Here is a 22,747-nt window from a genome sequence, read left to right as displayed (position 1 = left end):
GAAAATACGCTGGGTGGCTGTGGAGTTTTTGACCAACTTATTCAACAGAATACTAGTGGGCGAGAAAAAGCATGAAGAATGAAGGAAAGGTGTGCTAGTTTCCATTTCTAAGAACAAAGGTGATGTTCAGAGCTGTGGGAACTAGAGAGGAATAAAGTTGATGAGCCACACAATGAAGTTATGGAACAGAGTAGTGGAGGCTAGACTCAGGACAGAAGTAAGTATCTGCAAGCAACAGTATAGTTTCATGCCCAGAAAGAGTACCAGAGATGCATTATTTGCCTTGAGGATGCAAGTGGAAAAGTATAGAGAAGGTTAGAAGGAGCTACATTGTCTTTGTGGATCAAGAGAAAGCCTATGACAGAGTACCAAGAGAGGAACTGTGGTACTGCATGTGAATGTACAGAGTGGCAGAGAAGTATGCTGGAATAGTACAGGAGATGTAGGAGGGCAGCAGAAAAATGTTGAGGTGTGGCGTAGGAATTTGGGCTGGAGGTGGGACTGCATCAGGGATCAGCTTTAAGCCCCTTCCTCTTTGCTGAGGCAATGGATAGGCTGACAGATGACGTTAGACTGGAATTCCCAGGACCCTGATGTTCGCAGATGATATTGTGATATGCAGTGAAAGCAAAGAGTGCATAAAGCAGTGGAGGAACAATTGGAAAGAAGGAGGCATGCAATGGAAAGGAGAGGAGAGGAATGAAGATTCGTCGAAGTAAAACAGAATATACAGTATGTGCATGAAAGAGAGGGGCAGAGGGGGAAGAGTGAAGCTCCAGGGAGAAGAGATAGCGAGGGTGGACGACTTCAAATACTTAGGGTCAACAATCCAGAGTAATGGTGAGTGTGATAAAGTGAAAAAACAGGTCCAAGCAGGTTGGAACAGCTGACGGAAGGTGTCCAGTGTGTTATGTGACAGAAGAGTGTCTGCTAGGATGAAGGGCAAAATTTAATAAACATTGGTGAGGCCAGCCTCGATGTACGGATTAGACACGGTGGCCCTGTAGAGACAACAGCAAGTAGAACTGGAGGTGGCAGAAATGCAGATGTTGAGTTCTCTCTAGGAGTGAGCAGGATGGATAGGATTAAAAAGAAGTTCATGAGAGGGACAACAAAAGTTGGATTTTTTGGAGACAAGGTTTGAGAGAGCAGACTTTGATGGCTTGGACATGTCCAGTGGTGAGAGAGTGAGTTTTTTGGTAGAAGGGTGCTGAGGATGGAGCTGCCAGGCAAAAGAGTGAGAGGAAGACCAAAGAGAAGGTTGATTGATGTTGTCAGGGAAGACATGAGGGTAAGAGAGGAAGATGTAGGAGATAGGCTTAGGATGGAAAAAGATGACACACAGTGGCGACCCCTAACGGGACAAGCCAAAAGGAAAAGAAGAGGATGAAAAACTTCTGTCATGAATATTTAGGATCATTTATCCACCTGAATCTGCAGTTTGAAAGGCAACACGTGAATTGTGCAGCTCGCATGTTTTTTACGAAGCATATATGTCTTTGTCGTTGTACACTTTTGTCTTTTCGCTTCAAATAAGAAAATGTCTTTTTTCTGTCATGAATATTTAGGATCATTTATACACCTGAATCTGCAGTTTGAAAGGCAACACGTGAATTGTGCAGCTCGCATGTTTTTTATGAAGCATATATGTCTTTGTCGTTGTACACTTTTGTCTTTTCTGTTCTAAAAAGAAAATATATTTCCATGGGTGACCATTTTCTCTACCAGTAATGATTGCCTCAACTATGAAAGCCTAAAATTTTAAATCATAAATAACTTTTTGAAACCAGGACTTTAAGTTTGGCTGTTTCAGCATGGCAGACATTTACACACAGAACAAGGCGGCATATTTATTATGTTTTTCCCCAAGTGTCTTGACCATTATTAATGAATTTATATGAAAATTACACTTCATTGTACTGTGGTCTTTCCCTTTTCTCAGGTGCCTCCAAAGGTCAGAGGGGTTTTCTGGGCTGTATGCGAGCTCTGAAGATAAATGGATTTACCTTTGACCTGAAAGAAAAGGCTAAAGTGACACCAGGTGTAACTCCGGGCTGCCAGGGCCACTGTAGCATCTATGGGATGCACTGCAAGAATGGAGGGAAATGTGTGGAGCAATATAACAGATACTCCTGTGATTGCTCACTCACTGCATTTGATGGCCCCTTCTGCACTGAGGGTATGCCCCACACAACTGGAGTCCTTCAGATGACGTCACAGTGAAGTCTGACCCTTATCTTTTGTGCTTTTACGATAGATGTGGGTGCCTACTTTGAAACAGGAACTCTGGTGCGGTACGACTTTTTGCCAGAGGCAGTCCCCTCTATGGTCCAGGAGGGGAAAAGCTTTTCAGATGTTGCCGTTCCTGTTGAGGCCAACCTGACTCAGGAGGAACTTATTTTCAGCTTCAGCACTTCCAGCGCTCCAAGCATCCTGGTGTACATAAGCTCCAGGACCCAGGACTACCTGGCTGTGGTGCTCAGGCATAACGGTGAGATCATCATCTGAATTCCATCTTTGTTGGACTTTCAAGTTGCAACGCTAACGCAGGAGTAAAATAATAAGTACAGTATGTATGTTTTCAGAAAACACTTCTTGGCCATAAACATGAGAACTGAATAAAGAATAGGTCTGACCCAGATAAGGTGCACAAAGAAAACTGAGGCTCTTATGGCATGCAGAATCAGAATCAGAAGTAGTAGCAGAACAAGAAGCTTTGAGTAAAACCAATGTACACAGTTGGTAAACCTTGACAACATGGGAAATGTTACATGGAGGTCACTGTATGACACACAACCCATAATCAGGGTTGAATGAAAACAAAGTGAAACACTGTAACCCAACAGTCAAATAATACACACATTCAGCAAACTACAGTACCGTGAAGAAGTATGTCCTGATTTCATTTTTTGGTGGGGTATTTCACACATACAGGTTTCAAATCTTCAAATGAATTTTAATATCACTCACAAACGGTGCAAGAAAATACCAAATGCAATTTTGAAATGACAATTCAATTTAGTAAGCCACAAAAGCCTGCATGGTGGAGCAGCTGTAGAGCTTTGGCCTCACAGTTCTGAAGACCGCGGTTAAAATCCCGGCCCCGCCTCTGTAGAGTTTGAATGTTCTCCCCGTGCCAGCATAGGTTTTCTCAAGGCACTCCGGTTTTCTCTACATCCCGAAAACTTGCATTAATCGCAGACTCGAAATTGCCCGTGGCTGTGAATGTGAGTGCAACTGTATTCTGTCTCTATGTGCCCTGCATTTGGCTGGCAACCAGCTTCAGGGTAAACCCTGCCTCCTGTGTGTTGACAGCTGGGATAGGCTCCAACACTCCCACGACCCACGTGAGGATAAGTGGCTCAGAAAATGGATGGATGGATAAAGCAACAAAAAATGTCCAAACCTTTCTGACACCCTATGAAAAAGTAATTGCACCCTGAACCTAATAATGGGTTGTGAGGGTATAGTGGGGTAATAATGGGTTAGCTGCTACAGTGGCCCTTGGCAGCAATAACTAAAATCAAGTGTTTGCAATGAATTGGGGATGAGTCTTTCACATCGCTCTGGAGGAATCTGTTTGGGTAACATAAAGACACATGAATGATAAGGATAACAGTTCAATGTCAAATGGTGGAATAAATACTAGGATCTGAACTGTTTGACTGACAACAGTAACTCTAATTAGAGATGTGTTGAGTAGCCAAATATTGTTCTCAGGCAAGTCTACTGTTTAAAAACATGACTTAAATAAAAAGTAGTCCTACAAATAATTACCAGTACTTCAGTAAGCATAAGAAAGGACTTAGTTAAAAAAAAAACAGAAGTACAGTACTGATTAACTGGCGATTAACATATTTTTAAATTTAGAACATGAAAATCACATCAAAATAGTCGTTAAATGTGCAAATTTGAATATTGCTGAACAATGTCACTTACTCTTAACTATAATATCTTTGTGAAACAAATTATGAATCAAAACTTTATAAAATCATTTAAGGCAAATTCAAGTCCAAGAAATGACCTACTGTTTTATTTGCATTTGTTCAACAACAAAATCGCCTCACCAGGCTACTGTGGCTATTGCGGCTGCATGTACAGTAAAAATTAAACCCCAAAAACATTTTCTACCATTAATGTGATATGAATGGTGTAAATTTGTACAACTCAAATGTTTTATTTTTTCATAATGCACACGGTAGTGCAATCTGAGACATCAGACAGACATGAGACTCCCTGTTGATTTTTCACCTTAACCATGTAATCTGTTCAATCTCACAGGTAGACTGTAATTTGAAAATATTCCAAGCCCTTCGCTATTGCATTTTATGTCCAAAATTAATCAAATTAAGGGAGAAACCCATCACACAGCACCCAATAATTACAAACAAAAAGTTACTTATTTTTTGCTGATTGGGCCAATATTTTAGTTTTTAATGCAGCCCTATGGGGGCACAAGACAGTGCAATCTGTAGGCCAGTCTCAAAACCGGATTAATGCAAGGGTTGCATCAGGAATTGATTAGGCTTAGTATGAGCATTCATCGAAAGAATCCCATACTAGATCAGTCGTGGCCCGGGTTAACAATGCCCCCAGCACCGTTAACCTGCAGGCATTGGTGGAAATTCACCTCCTGTAGGTCGACGACAGAGAAGAAAAGTGGATTCTTCGACAGAAGAAGATGAATGCACAGAGCCTACAACTGAGTGTAGGGACTTTGAATGTTAGGACTATGACAGGAAAAACTCAGGAGTTGGCTGACATGATGATTAGGAGAAAGGTTGACATATTGGGCATTCAAGAGAGCAGGTGGAAAGGGAGTAAGGCTAGAAGTTTAGGGGAAAAGGGTTTAAATTATTTTTCCATGGAGTAGATGGGAAGAGAAATGGATTAGGGGTTATTTTAAAGGAAGAGCTGTTTAAGAATGCCTTGGAGCTGGAAAGAGTATCAGATTGAGTAATGAGGCTGAAACTTGAAATTGAGGGTGTTCTGTATATGATTTATGGCTATGCCCCACGGGTAGGATGTGACCTAGACTTGAAAGAGGAATTCTAGAAGGAAGTAGATTAAGTGGTTCTGAGCATCCTTGACACAGAGAGAAATGTGATTGGTGGAGATTGTAATGGACATAGTGAAGGAAACTGCGGTGATGAAGAAGTGATCGATACGTATGGTATCAAGGAAAGGAACTTCAAGGGACAGATGGTGGTGGAATTTGCAAAAACGATGGAAATGGCAGTAGTGAACACTTTTTTTTCCAGAAGTAGGAACACAGGTTGACCTACAAGAGCGGAGGTAGAAGCACACACGTGGATTACATTTTGTGCAGACGATGTAATCTGAAGGAAGTTACTGACTGTAAGGTAAGGGAGAGTGTGACTCGACAGCATAGGATGATGGTGAGTAAGATGACTTAGATAGTGGGTCGGAAGATTAAGAAGACACAGAGCAGAGAACCATATGGTGGAAGCTGAGAAAGGAAGAATGTTGTGCGGCCTTTCGGAAAGAGGTGAGACAGGCTCTCGGTGGACAGGAGGAGCTCCTAGAAGACTGGACGAGTATAGCCAAGGTGATCAGAGAACCAGGCATGAGAGGACTTGGTGTGTCTTTTGGTCGGAAAGGGGAGAAGGAGTCTTGGTGGTGGAACCCCAAAATATAGGAAATCATACAAGGGAAGAGGTTAGTGAAGAAGCTGTGGAACACAGAGGACTGAGGAGAGGCGAAAGGAATACATTTAGATGTGATGTAGGGCAAAGGTAGAGGTGGTCGAAGGCTAAACAACAGTTCTTATGATGACGTTCACCAGGTTGGACACGAAAGAAGGAGAAAAGGATATCTACTGGTTGGCCAGACAGAGGGATCGAGGTGGGAGGCATGTGCAGCAGGTAAGGGTGATTAAGGATAGAGATGGAAATGTGTTGACTGGTGCCAGTAGTGTGCTAAATAGATGGAAAGAATACTTTGAGAAGTTGATGAATGAAGAAAATGATTGAGAAGGAAAAGTAGAAAAGGCAAGTGCGATGGACCAGGAAGTGGCAATGATTAGTAAGGGGGAAGTTAGAAAGACACTTAAAAAAATGACAAGACAGTTGGTCCCGATGACATACCAGTGGAAGTATGGAAGCAATTTGTAGAGGCGGCTGTGGAGTTTTTGACCAATTTATTCAACTGAATACTAGCGGGAGAGAAGATGCCTGAAGAATGGAGGAAAAGTGTGCCATTCCCATTTTTAAGAACAAAGATGATGTGTAGAGCTGTGGGAGTTATAGAGGAATAAAGTTGATGAGCCCCACAATGATGTTTGGGAAAGAGTAGTGGATGCTAGACTCAGAACAAAAGTAAGTATCTGTATGTCCGATTTCATGCCTAGAAAGAGTACCACAGATGCATCATTTGAGCATGCTAATTGAGAAGTACAGCGAAGGTCAGAAGAAGGTACATTGTGTCTTTGTGTATCTAGATAGAGCAGGGGTTGGCAACCCAAAATGTCGAAAGAGCCATATCGGACCGAAAATACCAAAATGTCGAAAGTGCCTTATTGGACCGAAAATACAAAAAATAAATTTGTCTGAAGCCAGAAAAAAATAATATACATAAGCCTCTAGTCCTGGACGACCAACCACAGATGTTACAATCTTTGACAGCCCAGTCCTGGTCAATATGCTGAGGCCCATAGGGTGCAAGACCTTCAAAGCCTATGCATCAGATATCTTCATTCCATATGTAACGAAAGAGTACAATCATGGATGCCGTGTAGACAATGTGTGGGACACATACACAGAAAACAGTCTGAAATCACACAGAGTACAGTGTGGTTCTGGTCAAAGGAGAAGAGTTGAGTCTGCAAGCCCCACACCAAATAACTGGAAACAGTTTCTTAGAGTAAATGCTAACAAGATCGAGCTTTTCAAACTCTTGAACGGTGAACTGATGACAATCACTCTATCTGCATATTGACAAGAGCTCATACTCACAGATGGGTCAAATGTTATGTGTCTTCCTATGTGTAAGTAGACTGGATCCTTGCAATCACGAAACAGATTCTAGGTTGATGGTACACATTGCTGATGCATTCATGCAAGCCTTCAAAAAGATATCTGGTCGCACAGTTGATAGTGATGTAGAAGTTTTGGCAGTGGCAACAGTGCAGCAGTTAGATGAAGTACAACTCTGGATTACATTTGGAACTGCCAAAGATTTCCGCTACATTCTTGTCCATGAGATACTGTATGTGCATCTCTTGGACCACAAAAGTCCCTGGCTTTACCAATATTTCACCCCTTCACAGAATGTGATACTCTGTCTAGCTTTGCTCAAATTGGTAAAAAGAATGCCTGGAAAGTTTGGGAGGCTCACGATGAGTTCACTGCAGCCTTTTATGTTCTTCACAATTCTCTGATATGTAACAATTGAAACACATTCATCTTTAGAACGCTTCACGATACTTCTCTACCACAGAACCAGTATGGCTTCCTCCATTAATGAGACCAGGAAAACACTGCTCACACAAAAAGGACGTCAAATGGCATCAATTCCTCCGAGTAAGGAACAGGACATTCGAAGAACAGCACTACAAGGAAGCCACTGCGAGGGCTCTGCAACCAAGAGACATCATCAGTGACCATCTCCTGGAGACTGGGGATGGACTTGTCCTGAAAGATGGCAGCCCCTATGGACAACCCTTCCTCAAGCCAGTGCCTCATGTCCAGAGTTGTTAAACTCCAAATTCAGAACTCTATGCAGAAATTGCAAGTGTACACGTGCTCAGCTAGTATGTACTCACTATTGCACCTTCCAAAGTACTTGTGAAAACATGTAACTCCAAACTAATTGTTCTAATCTAAGAGGCAATGGATTCTGATGGCCCGTCTGCCACTGAGTCTGAAATATTCTTGTCCAAAGAGCAGATTATAATGTTTTACCTGTTTATCTGTATTGAGTCCTAAGGTTTGTTGTCAGGTTTAGATCAGAAATGTTTCTGGACTGTCGCTGAGAAATACGGAGTTTCAGTTCCCTCCAAAGATTTTCTATTGGGTTTAGGTCTGGAGACTGGCTTGGCCATGCCAGAACCTTGATATGCTTCTTACGAAGCCACTCCTTGGTTTTCCTGGCTGTGTGCTTCGGGTCATTGTCATGTTGAAAGACCCAGCCATGACCAATCTTCAATGCTCTGACTGAGGGAAAGAGGTTGCTCCCCAAAATCTCACAAGACATGGCCGCGGTCAACCTCTCCTTAACAGAGAGCAGTCGTTCTGTCCCATGTGCAGAAAAACACCCTCAAAGCATGATGGTACCACCCCCATGCTTCAGAGTGGGGATGGTTCTTGGGATGGAACTCATCATTCGTCTACCTCAAAAGACGGTTGGTGGAATTATGACCCAAAAGTTCCATTTTGGTCTCATCTGACCACAAAACCTCCCATGACTCATCTGTATCATCCAAATGGTCATTGGCAAACTTAAGACGGGCCTTGACATGTGCTGGTTTCAGCACAGGAACCTTGACGTCTTAGTGTATTACCAACAGTCACCTTTGAAACGGTGATCCCAGCTCTTTTCAGGTCATTGACCAAGTCCCTTCGTGTAGTCCTGGGCTGATTCCTCACCTTCCTGAGGATCATTGAGACCCCACGAGCTGATATCATGTATGGGGCTCCACTCCGATTGAGATTGACCGTCATGTTGAGCTTCCATTTTCTCATGATTGCTCCAACAGTAGACCTTTTTTCACCAAGCTGCTTCGCAATTTCTCTGTAGCCCTTTCCAGCCGTGTGGAGTCAATTTTGTCTCTGGTGTCTTTGGACAGCTATTTGTTCTTGGCCATGTTACAAGTTTGAGTCTCACTGATTGTATGGAGTGGACAGGTGTCTTTCAGGTGAGAGCTCACACAAGTGCATCTGATTCAGGATAATAGATGGAGTGGAGGTGGACTTTTAAAGGCGGACTAACAGGTCTTTGAGGGTCAGAATTCTAGCTTATAGACAAGTGTTCAAAGACTCATTTGCAGCTGTATCACACAAATAAATCATTTAAAAAAATCATACTTCGTGATGTCTGGATTTTTCTTTTTAGATTATCTCTCTCATTGTGGACATGCACCTACAATGAAAATTTCAGACCCCTCCATGATTTCTAAGTGGGAGAATTTGCAATATAGCAGGGTATTCAAATACTTTATTCACTGGGGCTATAGAAACAAGGACAGAGAACACAAAGTTTTTAAATTATGCCAAACTTTTTTTTTCCCACCACTCAGACCAGGCTGATGTGTTCACACCAGAGTGCTCCTTCATCTTGTGGTTCAGGGTGCGGAGGCCTTGAATGCCCCTTGTGGGTGACCCATCAGGTGCTATGTTATTTGGTATAAACGTACAACACTGGTCACCGAACACTGAGCAGACGCTACCTTTCTTGGCCAGGAGCATGTCAACCGCTATGCGGTTCTGGAACGCCATGAGTGAGGTTGAAGCTAGTTGTTCTCTTATGGCAATAAAGCCTGCTTCTGTATAGTTACCTAGTTTCTGTCAACATTTTTATCCGGGGTTATCCATAACAAGATGGATTCCCATCCTGGAGCAATCTGGTTAGCCAAATTATACTCATCTAGTACACGTTGCGGGATGCCAATTGCATCAATGTATGTCACATCTCCATCTTTCCAAGGGGACCTTCGCCTTCGGGAGAAACCGAAGGGAGGTCCAAAGATGGATGCGGCCAATTGTATATTTTCTGCTGTGGATGGAAACACAGTCACATGTAAGATCAGTGATACCAGTGCACACGTTCCTGGTGCATTTATCAGTGTGTCATAAAACTTTTGAGCAACACACCACCACCACACATCGCTGCGTGGGAGCAGTGGGACAGTTTGCCAATGGATATCATGACACCATGTTTTGTTGAGACTTCCCACCTTAACACCTGCCCCTATAAAGCTAACACAGGAGAAATTAGCCAATGCAACATCAGTAGAAAATATCAGTTTATCTTTTACTGCCTTATTTGTTGGATAAACACTATTCCATTTCTGACAAGTGGTGTTCGGAGTTGTTTTAGTCATTACCTCCAGGGTACACTGTGTTGGGATTTCTGCTGGAATGACACATAGTAGTGGCCTAGGGCCCATGCAGGTGATGTAACTATAGTTTACCCTGTTAGCTGCATTCTTCATTGATAACAACCAGTTGTTTACAATTCATATAAAAAAAAAAATCACGCTTTTCCGGTTAAAATACTTCAACTCCCTCCATAATATATGGACTCTTTTTGTATGGCATTCGGGTTTCAGGTAGCATTAAATTGGCAAATGGGGGTTTCCTTTAGCATAAGCCCATAGATGGAATCCCCAGCAATTAGACTCGGCCAAGGAATTAAAATAGTGCTTGTATGATTCATTGGGAGGCACACATGGAGTTCTCCCCTCATGCCTCGGTGACTGCCGTATAGTTGTTTATCAATGTTATTTGAAATGAGGTTGCGCCTCTTTATCTTATGTGTGGTAGGCATAGTTGACTGAATAAAATTATTGGTTCTGTTATGGGTTTTTGTCTGCTTTAGAGGTGCCCAAAGGTACTATATGAACAAAAATATCATTATGGCTGTCAACATTGCAGTCCAACATGCTATCATATTATTAAGCTATTTTGAAGTCATGTTGACCAAGTCACCCCTAAATGAGTCAGGTGTCTTTTACATCTTACATCTTCACCAGCCTTCAGGTATTTTCCGAAACTATAAATCTGCACCCACCTTATGCTGGACTTTGCTCACCTTTCCCTTTGGGTGACTCAGCTGTGATGACATTTTACAGTGTGTAAGGTGTATCCACGTGTTTCTTTCTGCGATTTTACCCATGTCATTCAGTTCTTCCTCAGTCTATGCCAGTGTTCAGGTAAAACTGCATGTACAGTAGATGTTAATTCATAAACGGACTTTTCTTTCATCTTGTCCCGTTTGGGGTCACCACAGCATGTCATCTTTTTCCATCTAAGCCTATCTCCTACATCTTGCTCTCTTACCCAAACTGCCCTCATGTCTTCCCTGACGACGACAATCAACCTTCTCTTTGGTCTTCCTCTCACTCTTTTGCCTGGCAGCTCCATCCTCAGCACCCTTCTACCAAGATACTCACTCTCTTGCCACTGGACATGTCCAAACCATCAAAGTCTGCTCTCTGAAACCAACTTTGGCTGTCCCTCTAATGAGCTCATTTCTAATGCTATCCAACCTGCTCACTCCGAACGAGAACCTCAACATCTTCATTTCTGCTACCTCTAGTTCTGCTTCCTGTTGTTTATTCAGATCTACCATCTCTAATCCATACATCAGGGCTGGACTCACCACTGTTTTATAAACTTTGCCCTTCATCTGAGCAGAGACTCTTCTGTCACATAGAACACCAGACACCTTCCGCCAACGCTTCCATCTCGCTTGTACCCGTTTCTTCACTTCCTTACCACACTCACCATTGCTCTGTAATGTTGACCCCAAGTATTTGAATCTCTATCTCTTCTCCTTGGAGCTTCACTCTTCCTCGTCCGCCCCTCTCATTCACACATATGTATTCTGTTTTACTTTGGCTTATCTTCATTCCTCTCCTTTCCAGTGCATACCTCCATCTTTCTAATTGTTCCTCCGCTTACTCCCTGCTTTCACTGTAGATATAAATATCATCTGCGAACATCATGGTCCAAGGGGATTCCAATCTAACCTCATCTGTCAGCCTATCCATTACTACCGCAAACAGGAAGGGGCTCAGCGCAGATCCCTGATTCACTCCCACTTCCACCTTAAATTCTTCTGACACACCTACGGCACCTCTCACCGCTGTTCTGCTGCCCTCTTAGATGTCCCGTACTATTCTAACATATTTCTCCGCCACACCAGACTTGCGCATGGAGTGCCACAGTTACTCTCTTGGTACTCTGTCATAGACCTTCTCTAGATCCACAAAGACACAATGTAGCTCCTTCTGACCTTCTCTGTACTTTTCCACGAGCATCCTCAAGGCAAATAATGCATCTGTGGTACTCTTTCTAGGCATGAAACCATACTGTTGCTCGCAGATACTTACTTCTGTCCTGAGTCTAGCCTCCACTACTCTTTCCCATAACTTCATTGTGTGGCTCATCAACTTTATTCCTCTATAGTTCCCACAGCTCTGAACATCCCCTTTGTTCTTAAAAATGGGAACTAGAACACTTTTCCTCCATTCTTCAGGCATCTTTTCACCCGCTAGTATTCTGTTGAATAAGTTGGTCAAAAACTCCACAGCCATCTCTCCAAATTGCTTCCATACCTCTACCGGTATGTCATCAGGACCAACTGCCTTTCCATTTTTCATCCTTTGTAGTGCCTTTCTGACTTCCCACTTAGTAATCATTTCCATTTCCTGGTCCTTCACTCTTGACTCTTTAACTCTTCCTTCTCTCTCATTTTCTTCATTCATCAACTTCTCAAAGTATTCTTTCCATCTATTTAGTACACTACCGGCACCAGTCAACACATTTCCATCTCTATCCTTAATCACCCGTTTTTTAAACTTTGCCCTTCATCCTAGCAGACACTCTTCTGTCTCATAACACACCAGACAGCTTTCGCCAGCTGTTCCAACCTGCTTGGACCCGTTTCTTCACTTCCTGACCACACTCTCCATTGCTCTGTATTGTTGCCCCAAGTATTATTTGAAGTCGTCCACCCTCGCTATCTCTTCTCCCTGTAGCCTCACTCTTCCCCCTCTACTTTTCTCATTTATGCACATATATTCTGTTTTACTTCGGCTAATCTTCATTCCTCTCCTTTCCAGTGCATGTCTCCATCTTTCCAATTGTTCCTCTGCATGCTCCCTGCTTTCACTGCATATGACAATATCATCTGCGAACATCATGGTCCAAGGGGATTCCAGTCTAACCTCATCTGTCAGCCTATCCATTACCACTGCAAACAGGAAGGGGCTCAGAGCTAATCCCTGATGCACCCACCTCCACCTTAAATTCCTCTGTCACACCTAAGGCACACCTCACCATTGTTCTGCTGCCATCATACATGTCCTGTACTATTTTAACATACTTCTCTGCCACACCAGACTTACGCATGCAGTACCACAGTTCCTCTCTTGGTACTCTGTCATAGGCCTTCTCTAGATCCACAAAGACACAATGTAGCTCCTTTTGACATTCTCTGTACTTTTCCACGAGCATTCTCAAGGCAAATAATGCATCTGTGGTACTGTCAAGTTGTCTTTAACTCCCTCAGTTCTTTGGCCCAAATTGAAAAGGGCCTTGGTCTTCAAACACATGAACAACTCAAATCTTCCTCTATTCACAGTTTATTGATCGTTAAGGTGGTTAGAGGGTGGTTGAAGGGTGATTAGAGGTTGATTAGGTTGAAAACCTTGACCAAAGAAGCACATTGTACACATTGCATTATTTTTAGTTTTCATAAATAGGTCACCAAAGCATTACTTTAACCTTACTAATCACATTTTAGTAAATTAATGACATACATTTAAGTATTCAAAAGTAACAAATTAAAAACTAAATGAGCACCATAACTGATTGAATAAACCAAACAAAAGCATCCACTTTGTCTCCATGAATACTTAAATTAATTCAGAAGTTATACAAACACAAAGAACATAGCTTGTAGCTGAAATGAAACAAATGAATCAATTAGCATCCAAGTCCTTTCCCTACCAGTTGCGTCTGACCGGAAACTGAGGGGTGCCTTCGGGTTTTTTAGTTGCTTCTTGGTTGCTTCAGTTGTTTGTTAGTGATTTATTCCTTTTACTGGTAGGCTTTCTTTTGGTCCACACAAGCTCACATGCTGTCTGTGAGCAATATGGCCACCCCTAGCCTCTGACAGGAATTTGAAACCTTACTATTGCTCGCAGATACTTTTGGATTGAGTCTAGCTCCACTACTCTTTCCCATAACTTCATTGTGTGGCTCATTGTCTTAATTCCTCTTTCCGCAGTTCTGAATATCACCTTTGTACTTAAAAATGGGGACTTAAACACTTTTCCTCCATTCTTCTGGCATCTTCTCTCCCGCTAGTATTCTATTGAATAAGTTGGTCCAAAACTCCATAGTCACCTCTCAACTTGCTTCCATACCTCCACTGGTATGTGATCAGGACCAACTGTCTTCCATTTTTCATTCTGTTTCATTCATTTCATTCTGCCTTTCTGACTTCTCCCTTACTGATCAATGCCACTTCCTGGTCATTCACGCTTGCCTCTTCTACTCTACCTTCTCTCCCATTTTCTTCATTCATTAGCTTCTCAAAGTAGTCTTTCCATCTACTTAGCACACTACTGGCATCAGTCAACGTCTTTCCATCGCTCATGCATCCCTTCATCCATGCCCAACGGGCTGCAGATAGTCAAAAACAAACAAACAAACAAAAAAAAAACTCCAATCAAATAAAATCAGCTTATAAGATACACAAATCACATACAGCCTAATCTATGTTAAAGTTAAGATCAAATGAAAGCAATCACAAAAACACAGTCAGCACATATGGTACACAAATCACATACTACCTGCGTGAAAATATAAAGGATATGGCGATTTAAAGGATATGAGGATGGGAGGGATTCAAACCACAATGGCCCTCACTCTAGTAGTTGAAGGTTGAGTCCAAGTTCGATGTTTGGTCCTCATTGTATACCCTACGTAGGTAATGTTATTAGCACGCTAAGCTAGGCTAGCTTAGGCCGAGCAGCTTCAATACGAACGGTATGGCACCAATTTGGGGACTAAGATGAACTAAGATAAGACTTTTTAAATTTCCTATAAGTCCTCACAGCCTTCGTCATACAAGTTATGAAGTTACTCAGGTTCGAAGTTTCTTCAACGGCACGGTTTGATCACAAAACACGTCTCGTAGTGAGCCAGCTAAACTAAGGTGATCTGGGCCTACAAGCAAGTTTAAGTTGACGTTTCTACTTGCCCTAACCCTGTTACCGCCGCACCACCATAACAATGGCACAAAAATGTTTTTACACATTAATGCCAATAAATTTCCTAATTTGTTTCCAGTTCCTATCAATTTGATGCATGTGAAATTTCCTGGTGACACATCATTAGAAAAGAATGTTTTCTGTTTTTCAAAAGAAGATAATGGATGCACAGAATCCTCCCCACACCTTTTTTTGTGTATTCATTATCAGGTAATAGCACTGGTATTATCAGTGGACCTGTGCAAACAGCACAATCTTTTGAACAAGTTTTGGCTGCTTGTTTTACTATTAGGAGCCAATTAATATTTTGTCCGGAAATGCCTGTTGTGATTTGAAACTATTTTTCTGCATCTAATTTAGTGTTTAAATAAGCAGTTACTCCCTTTAACCTCAAAACTGTTTGAAAGGCAAGTTATTGTAGTTTGTGACCTGCACAAGTCTGCACAGGGAATTTAGGATTTTTGGAAGACACATTAGCCCTAGTTCCATTCGCAGGTACATATATTGTAACACTTGCAACTCTCATAGCCTGATTATTGTCACAAGAATGTAGTTTTACATTTGCGGATCTACTGTGTCATTATAATGAACTCAAATTCAGTTGTTTTGTATGTAGTTATCCAATTTGTTTTTTGGGCTCTTGGGTGGTTCCCAAAGGTACCACTCGAGCAGAAAAATTAAAATAACTGATAGCGTTTTCATCCAACACCCAACAGCAAAATGTAACTGTTTAGTTGTCATTATGACAGCAGTCTCACTCCCCTAAATGCCTCGTTCGGGTTGTTTTCTTCACCGGGTGGAGACAGAAGCGTTTTAAATACCACTACCCTGTGTAACCAGACTACAGCGACCTTGGCAGTGGGAATGAGAACAGCTGTCTTACAAGTGGCCAAAAAAACAAATTAGTTTTTCGTGTTAACAATGGTTCCAAAATCAATAACCTTCTTACAATCAACAGATGAACTCAAGTATCCCTTTTTGCTATTTTTAAAGCTGTTTGGGGTTGTTAACTCCTGAAAGGGATTTTCCCACTTGTGAGTTTTTTTTTTCTTCATCATTCGTCTATCTCTCATTGTGGGGAAAATATTTGTAATTTGTATGGTCTCCCAAACAGTGTTTTGAATGGAATGAGACCTGTAATGCTTGTACTGTATGGATAGTTTGACTAAATCTATTCATTGTGTCCATGGTCTGTGTTTCATCCATGCATTTCTTCAGGCTGTTCTTAAGTGTACTATTCATTCTCTCACTTTATGGATAGTAAGAACAGTGGTGTTTCAAGTTAATGTGGAACATTAATCCCATTTTGTTGACCACATTGTTTACAAAGTGTGTTTTATTGGTATGTCTTTGCATAATGCTTACTGTTAGTGCATCAAGTTGTTTAGCTGGTAATATTTCTCCCCATTTTGAAAGAGCATCGATAATGACTTAAACAGTATTCTTTACCCTCGCTTTTGTTTAGTTCAATGAAATCAATCAATCAATCAATCAAATAAAATAAATCAATGAAAATATTTTCTGAAATGGATATGTAGCCTGAGGAAACTGACCACCTTTTGGATGCACATTCCCTTGTGAATTATGTCGTGCACAGGTCAAACAAGCCCTACAAAATTTTTTTGCATACAAGTTAAATCCATGGGTCGTGTAATGTCTTTGTACCAGGGCTACCATTCCCCCTGTTGAGAAATGAAACTTCCCATGGCTCAATATTGCCGCCCACTTAAAAAGATTTTTTGGTAGAATGAGTTTTGTATCTGTGCTGACAGAAATTCCATTTTATAATGCGACATCTTTACTTTTCCACAGTTTTAGTTCTGCTGGTAAGATTTGTTTTTGCATTTTGTTTAACACATCATCTGAAAGTATGTCTTAATTTGTTACATGGTGAACTAAGCATCACAATCCAAATCTGGTTCTTTTTCTGTCCAATCAGAAACATTTTGTTTCCAAATTGTCCCAAAACTCTTCCACTCCTGTCCAGTTTGTTTATACAATGATGTGCGTGGCAGTGTCCATTCCTTGTGTAATGCATTTATTTTGTCAGTCAGTCTTGTTCCTGCCACCATGACTGATAGACCATCTGAGTACAGATAATCAATCATGATTTTGGCTGGTGTGGGCTGTTATAAGTTTATCTGTGTATTAGGGTGTATTAGTGTATCTTATACTACATTGTCACGTGCAATGAGTCACTTCCCATGTCATTTTGTGGTTGTTCAATCATGTCTCGAGCTGTTTGCAGAAAGAGATCTGTTCTTGTGGGAGGTTTGTTTAGAATATTTAAGGTGTAATAATAGAGTGCTGGGTTTCTATTTTGTAAAACATTCAACTGTCCTCCCAGTAATTCCTTTTTTATTTTTACTTCTATATTTCCTGTCGGAGAGGAAACTAAGCCCGGTCCTAGTTTCAGCAAGCCATCTTTTCTCAACAAACGTATGGGGTAAATGAAAAAGTTGGGTTTTGGGAGCATTAGTTGTTACATTTTAATGGGAAGACGGCTCCTCTAGTTTTGCGTTGGTGGGTATTTTGTTTTTAGGGCAGTCACGTGAACAACACCAGCAAATAATTTCTTTTTCATCAAATTTGCATCCTCTCCCCATTACTCTTTCCCTGCCTCTTCCTTGTCTGCGGCCACGATTATTAAATGTTTCACATAAAGCTTCATAAATTTCTTCCTCTGTCAGAAAGGTGTCAACTTTCTTTTGCTTATTTTGTAGCACTCATTCTGTGTGTAGTGCTTGGTTAAAGTATTGTTACAGGCTGCCAGTTGGTTTGTCACCCCAATGTTTTTCAATCCATTGTTTTGTAGGATTATTTGAATTCACATGAAGAGCATTTTTTAATTGCTCTTGATACACACTCCCTGGAGTGTGATCTTCAGGAATGCCTCTGTTTGCTTTAAAACATGCAGTCATTGCAATTCTTCTTCTTTTCCTTTCGGTTTGTCTCATTAGGGGTCGCCAAAGCATGTCATCTTTTTCCATTTTAGCCTATCTCCTGCATCTTCCTCTCTCACCCCAACTGCCCTCATGTCTTCCCTTACCACATCCATCAACCTTCTCTTTGGTCTTCCTCTCGCTCTTTTGCCTGGCAGCTCCACCCTCAGCACCTTTCTACAAATATACTCACTCTCTCTCCCCTGAACATGTCCAAACAATCCAATTCTGCTCTCTCTAACCTTGTCTCCAAAACATCTAACTTTGGCTGTCCCTCGAATGAGCTCATTTCTAATCCCATCCAACCTGCTCACTCCAAGCGAGAACCTCAACATCTTCATTTCTGCTACCTCCAGTTCTGCTTCCTGTTGTTTCTTCAGTGCCACCGTCTCTAATCCGTACATCATGGCTGGCCTCACCACTGTTTTATAAACTTTGCCCGTCATCCGAGCAGAGACTCTTCTGTCACATAACACACCGGACACCTTCTGCCAGCTGTTCCAACCTGCTGGGACCCGTTTCTTCACTTCCTTACCACACTCACCATTGCTCTGGATTGTTGACCCTAAATATTTGAAGTCGTCCACCCTCGCTATCTCTTCTCCCTGTAGCCTCACTCTTCCCCCTCTACTTTTCTCATTCATGCACATATATTCTGTTTTACTTCGGCTAATCTTCATTCCTCTCCTTTCCAGTGCATGTCTCCATCTTTCCAATTGTTCCTCTGCATGCTCCCTGCTTTCACTGCATATGACAATATCATCTGCGAACATCATGGTCCAAGGGGATTCCAGTCTAACCTCATCTGTCAGCCTATCCATTACCACTGCAAACAGGAAGGGGCTCAGAGCTAATCCCTGATGCAGTCCCACCTCCACCTTAAATTCCTCTGTCACACCTAAGGCACACCTCACCATTGTTCTGCTGCCATCATACATGTCCTGTACTATTTTAACATACTTCTCTGCCACACCAGACTTACGCATGCAGTACCACAGTTCCTCTCTTGGTACTCTGTCATAGGCCTTCTCTAGATCCACAAAGACACAATGTAGCTCCTTCTGACCTTCTCTGTACTTTTCCACGAGCATCCTCAAGGCAAATAATGCATCTGTGGTACTCTTTCTAGGCATGAAACCATACTGTTGCTCGCAGATACTTACTTCTGTCCTGAGTCTAGCCTCCACTACTCTTTCCCATAACTTCATTGTGTGGCTCATCAACTTTATTCCTCTATAGTTCCCACAGCTCTGAACATCCCCTTTGTTCTTAAAAATGGGAACTAGAACACTTTTCCTCCATTCTTCAGGCATCTTTTCGCCCGCTAGTATTCTGTTGAATAAGTTGGTCAAAAACTCCACAGCCATCTCTCCAAATTGCTTCCATACCTCTACCGGTATGTCATCAGGACCAACTGCCTTTCCATTTTTCATCCTTTGTAGTGCCTTTCTGACTTCCCACTTAGTAATCATTTCCACTTCCTGGTCCTTCACTCTTGCCTCTTTAACTCTTCCTTCTCTCTCATTTTCTTCATTCATCAACTTCTCAAAGTATTCTTTCCATCTATTTAGTACACTACCGGCACCAGTCAACACATTTCCATCTCTATCCTTAATCACCCTTACCTGCTGCACATCCTTCCCATCTCTATCCCTCTGTCTGGCCAACCTGTAGAGATCCTTTTCTCCTTCTTTCGTGTCCAACCTGGTGTACATGTCTTCATATGCCTCTTGTTTAGCCTTTGCCACCTCTACCTTTTCCCTACGTCGCATCTCGATGTACTCCTTTCGCCTCTCCTCAGTCCTCTCAGTATCCCACTTCTTCTTCGCTAATCTCTTTCCTTGTTTGACTCCCTGTATTTTGGGGTTCCACCACCAAGTCTCCTTCTCCCCTTTCCTACCAGATGACACACCAAGTACTCTCCTGCCTGTCTCTCTGATCACCTTGGCTGTCGTCGTCCAGTCTTCCGGGAGCTTCGGTTGTCCATCGAGAGCCTGTCTCACCTCTTTCCGGAAGGCCGCACAACATTCTTCCTTTCTCAGCTTCCACCACATGGTTCTCTGCTCTACCTTGTCTTCTTAATCTTCCTACCCACCACCAGAATCATCCTACATACTACCATCCTATGCTGTCGAGCTACACTCTCCCCTACCACTACTTTACAGTCAGTAACCTCCTTCAGATTACATCGTCTGCACAAAATATAATCTACCTGCGTGGTTCTACCTCCGCTCTTGTAGGTCACTATATGTTCCTCCCTCTTCTGGAAATAAGTGTTCACTACAGCCATCTCCATCCTTTTTGCAAAGTCCACCACCATCTGCCCTTCAAAGTTCCTTTCCTGGATGCCGTACTTACCCATCACTTCTTCATCGCCCCTGTTTCCTTTACCAATATGTCCATTACAATCTGCACCAATCACAACTCTCTCGCTGTCTGGGATGCTCAGAACTACTTCATCTAGTTCCTTCCAGAATTTCTCTTTCAACTCTAGGTCACATCCTACCTGTGGTGCATAACCGCTAACCACATTATACATAACACCCTCAATTTCAAATTTTAGTCTCATCACTCGATCTGATACTCTTTTCACCTCCAAGACATTCTTAGCCAGCTCTTCCTTTAAAATAACCCCTACTCCATTTCTCTTCCCATCTACTCCGTGGTAGAATAATTTAAACCCTGCTCCCAAACTTCTAGCCTTACTACCTTTCCACCTGCTCTCTTGGATGCTCTTTGAATACCACCACTGCCTCTTGACAAATGAGACAGACAGCCTTCTCTTTGCATTGAATTAAAAAAATAATGGTTTGTCCAGGGTGGTATGGTGGGTCAGCTGGTAAAAGCGTTAGCCTGACAGTTCTGAGGTCCCGGGTTCAATCCCGGATCCGCCTGTGTGAAGTTTGCATGTTCTCCCCGTGCCTGCGTGGGTTTTCTCCTGGCACTTCGGTTTCCTCCCACATCCCAAAAACATCCAATATTAATTGGACACTCTAAATTGCCCCTAGGTGTGATTGTGAGTGTGGTTGTTTGTCTCGATGTGCCCTGCGATTGGCTGGCAACTAGTTCAGGGTGTACCCCGCCTCCTGCCCGTTCACGGCTAAGATAGGCTCCAGCACTCCCTGTGACCCTTGTGAGAATATAAGCGGCTATGAAAATGAATGGATGGATGGATGGATGGTTTGTCCACCTTGGGTTAATGCATTCCGAATCAGTTTTTCTCTAATTTAACCTCTGCGCCATGATTCTGTTCTCTTTGGGAGAGGCGAGTTTAGGATTTTTTCTGGGGGTTGACAGATAAGCCTTATCTGGCAACTTGTGCCAGAAGGGTGGAACAAGTATCACGTTATATGTGTTTATGAAATAGTTTCTAGTAATGAAAATAGTTTAGAACTATGGAACATTTTATTGCAAAAGTCCAGCTTTATTATAAAATAAAATTACACATAGATTAAAAATTAATCAAAATACTCTGGTATTGTTTAGGGGGGCCGGACCAAATGTGGAGGCGGGCTGGATATGGCCCATGGGCCATAGATTGGGGACCCCTACCTAAAAGGATAAACGTGCACATGGAGTCACCATCTCTCGCGTGCTGCAGAGGAAGTTTTCATTGGTACACGACACTGAAGTGGTTTTGTAACTACATAATCAAAAATTATCACTTAAAAAAAGTTACCACAAACACAACACTTAGATACAGTACATATGTGAAACAGTGTGGATGAGACAATGCACACAACAAGGAAATGGCTGGGACAAGGATAATTGTTATGTGAGGCTTTGATTATGCACAACTAAACAGCTCACGGGAAATAGCCACTACTGCGCTTCATGTTTCTAAAAGACCTGGTTCGTCGTGAAAAATGGATTGCACAGGTGCAAAAGACGAGAGCTTTGTGGGTTCAAAATGACAGGTAGGTGTGTATAGAGCTACTAAAAAAAATAATAGTTGGGAGGGGGTGTTCGTCATCCTCTCAAAATGTAACAAAAGATCCGCGTACGCAAGTCAGGGGTGCTAAATGTGTTGATATGCGCGTTGGCGCCACGTCCGCCAATCACTGCTTCGGCGCGCCACATCCGACGATCATGGGTTCGGACGGGGTGGCTCATTGCGGCCCCAAGGTGGGTCATCGTAGCGCTGAGCTGGGGTGGCTCATCGCGGCCCCGAGATGGCTCATCGCTTGCTGAGCTGGGGTGGCTCATCGCGGCCCCGAGGTGGCTCATCGTAGTGCCGAGCTGGGGTGGCTCATAGCGCCGCCGAGGTGGCCCATCGAGGCACTGAGCAGGGGTGGCTTATCGCGGTGCCAATGTGGCTCATCGAGGCGCTGAGCTGGGGTGGCTTATCACGGTGCCGAGCTGGGTTGCTTTACGGCGTTGTAGTCACTCGCAACTGAGTACGCTACACACTGTCATACATACTGTCGAGGAGTCTGTTGTTAATTAGAAGTGATCTGCATATCATGTAAATATGGCTTGAAACCACAGGGGAATATTGCCCTTGTCACTTCACTCAATTGTGAGATGTTCTCTTCTTCAAAAAAAACTTCTGTGTCAGAATCGGCGTCAGAAAAATCTGAAAATCTCTGTTGTTCCTCATAGCAGGTGCCACTACATATTTTCAATAGCGAATGTCCAAGTGTGACGTCTGTTTATGATGTTGCAGGCAATATGGCTACCACTTCACTCTTGAGTGAGACCTCCGCAACTTTGCGCAGGGATGACACACTCTCCGCTCATATTTATTTTTTCATACAGACATTGAAGTGAATAATGTGAAATGTATTTTTGCTGACAATATCTGTTTCAGAATGTTTATAGGTATGTCCGTGGACCTTTAATA

The 22,747-nt window shown here is 42.5% G+C and overlaps 1 protein-coding gene across 9 annotated transcripts in view; it reads left to right on the top strand.

Moving 5' to 3' along the window:
* Nucleotides 1–22,747, top strand: part of cntnap2b (contactin associated protein 2b) — a 93,347-nt gene that overhangs the window by 52,426 nt on the left and 18,174 nt on the right. For 8 of the 9 annotated variants that reach the window (XR_009797913.1, XM_061840417.1, XM_061840413.1 and 5 more), the window contains 2 exons: nucleotides 1,943–2,179; nucleotides 2,258–2,491. Coding sequence is in view for 8 of the 9 variants with exons in the window: in XM_061840417.1 (XP_061696401.1) it covers nucleotides 1,943–2,179; nucleotides 2,258–2,491 (471 nt within the window). In the remaining variant the exon portion in view is untranslated. Of the gene's footprint in view, nucleotides 1–1,942; nucleotides 2,180–2,257; nucleotides 2,492–7,458; nucleotides 9,014–22,747 lie in introns of those variants that run through there. The other variant, XM_061840416.1, reaches the window with a different exon arrangement.

This window comes from Syngnathoides biaculeatus, chromosome 13 (assembly GCF_019802595.1).
Source record: "Syngnathoides biaculeatus isolate LvHL_M chromosome 13, ASM1980259v1, whole genome shotgun sequence".
NCBI classification, from domain to species: domain Eukaryota; kingdom Metazoa; phylum Chordata; class Actinopteri; order Syngnathiformes; family Syngnathidae; genus Syngnathoides; species Syngnathoides biaculeatus.
Note: the sequence above shows the minus strand (reverse complement) of the source record. Positions and strands in the feature narration are given on the sequence as shown.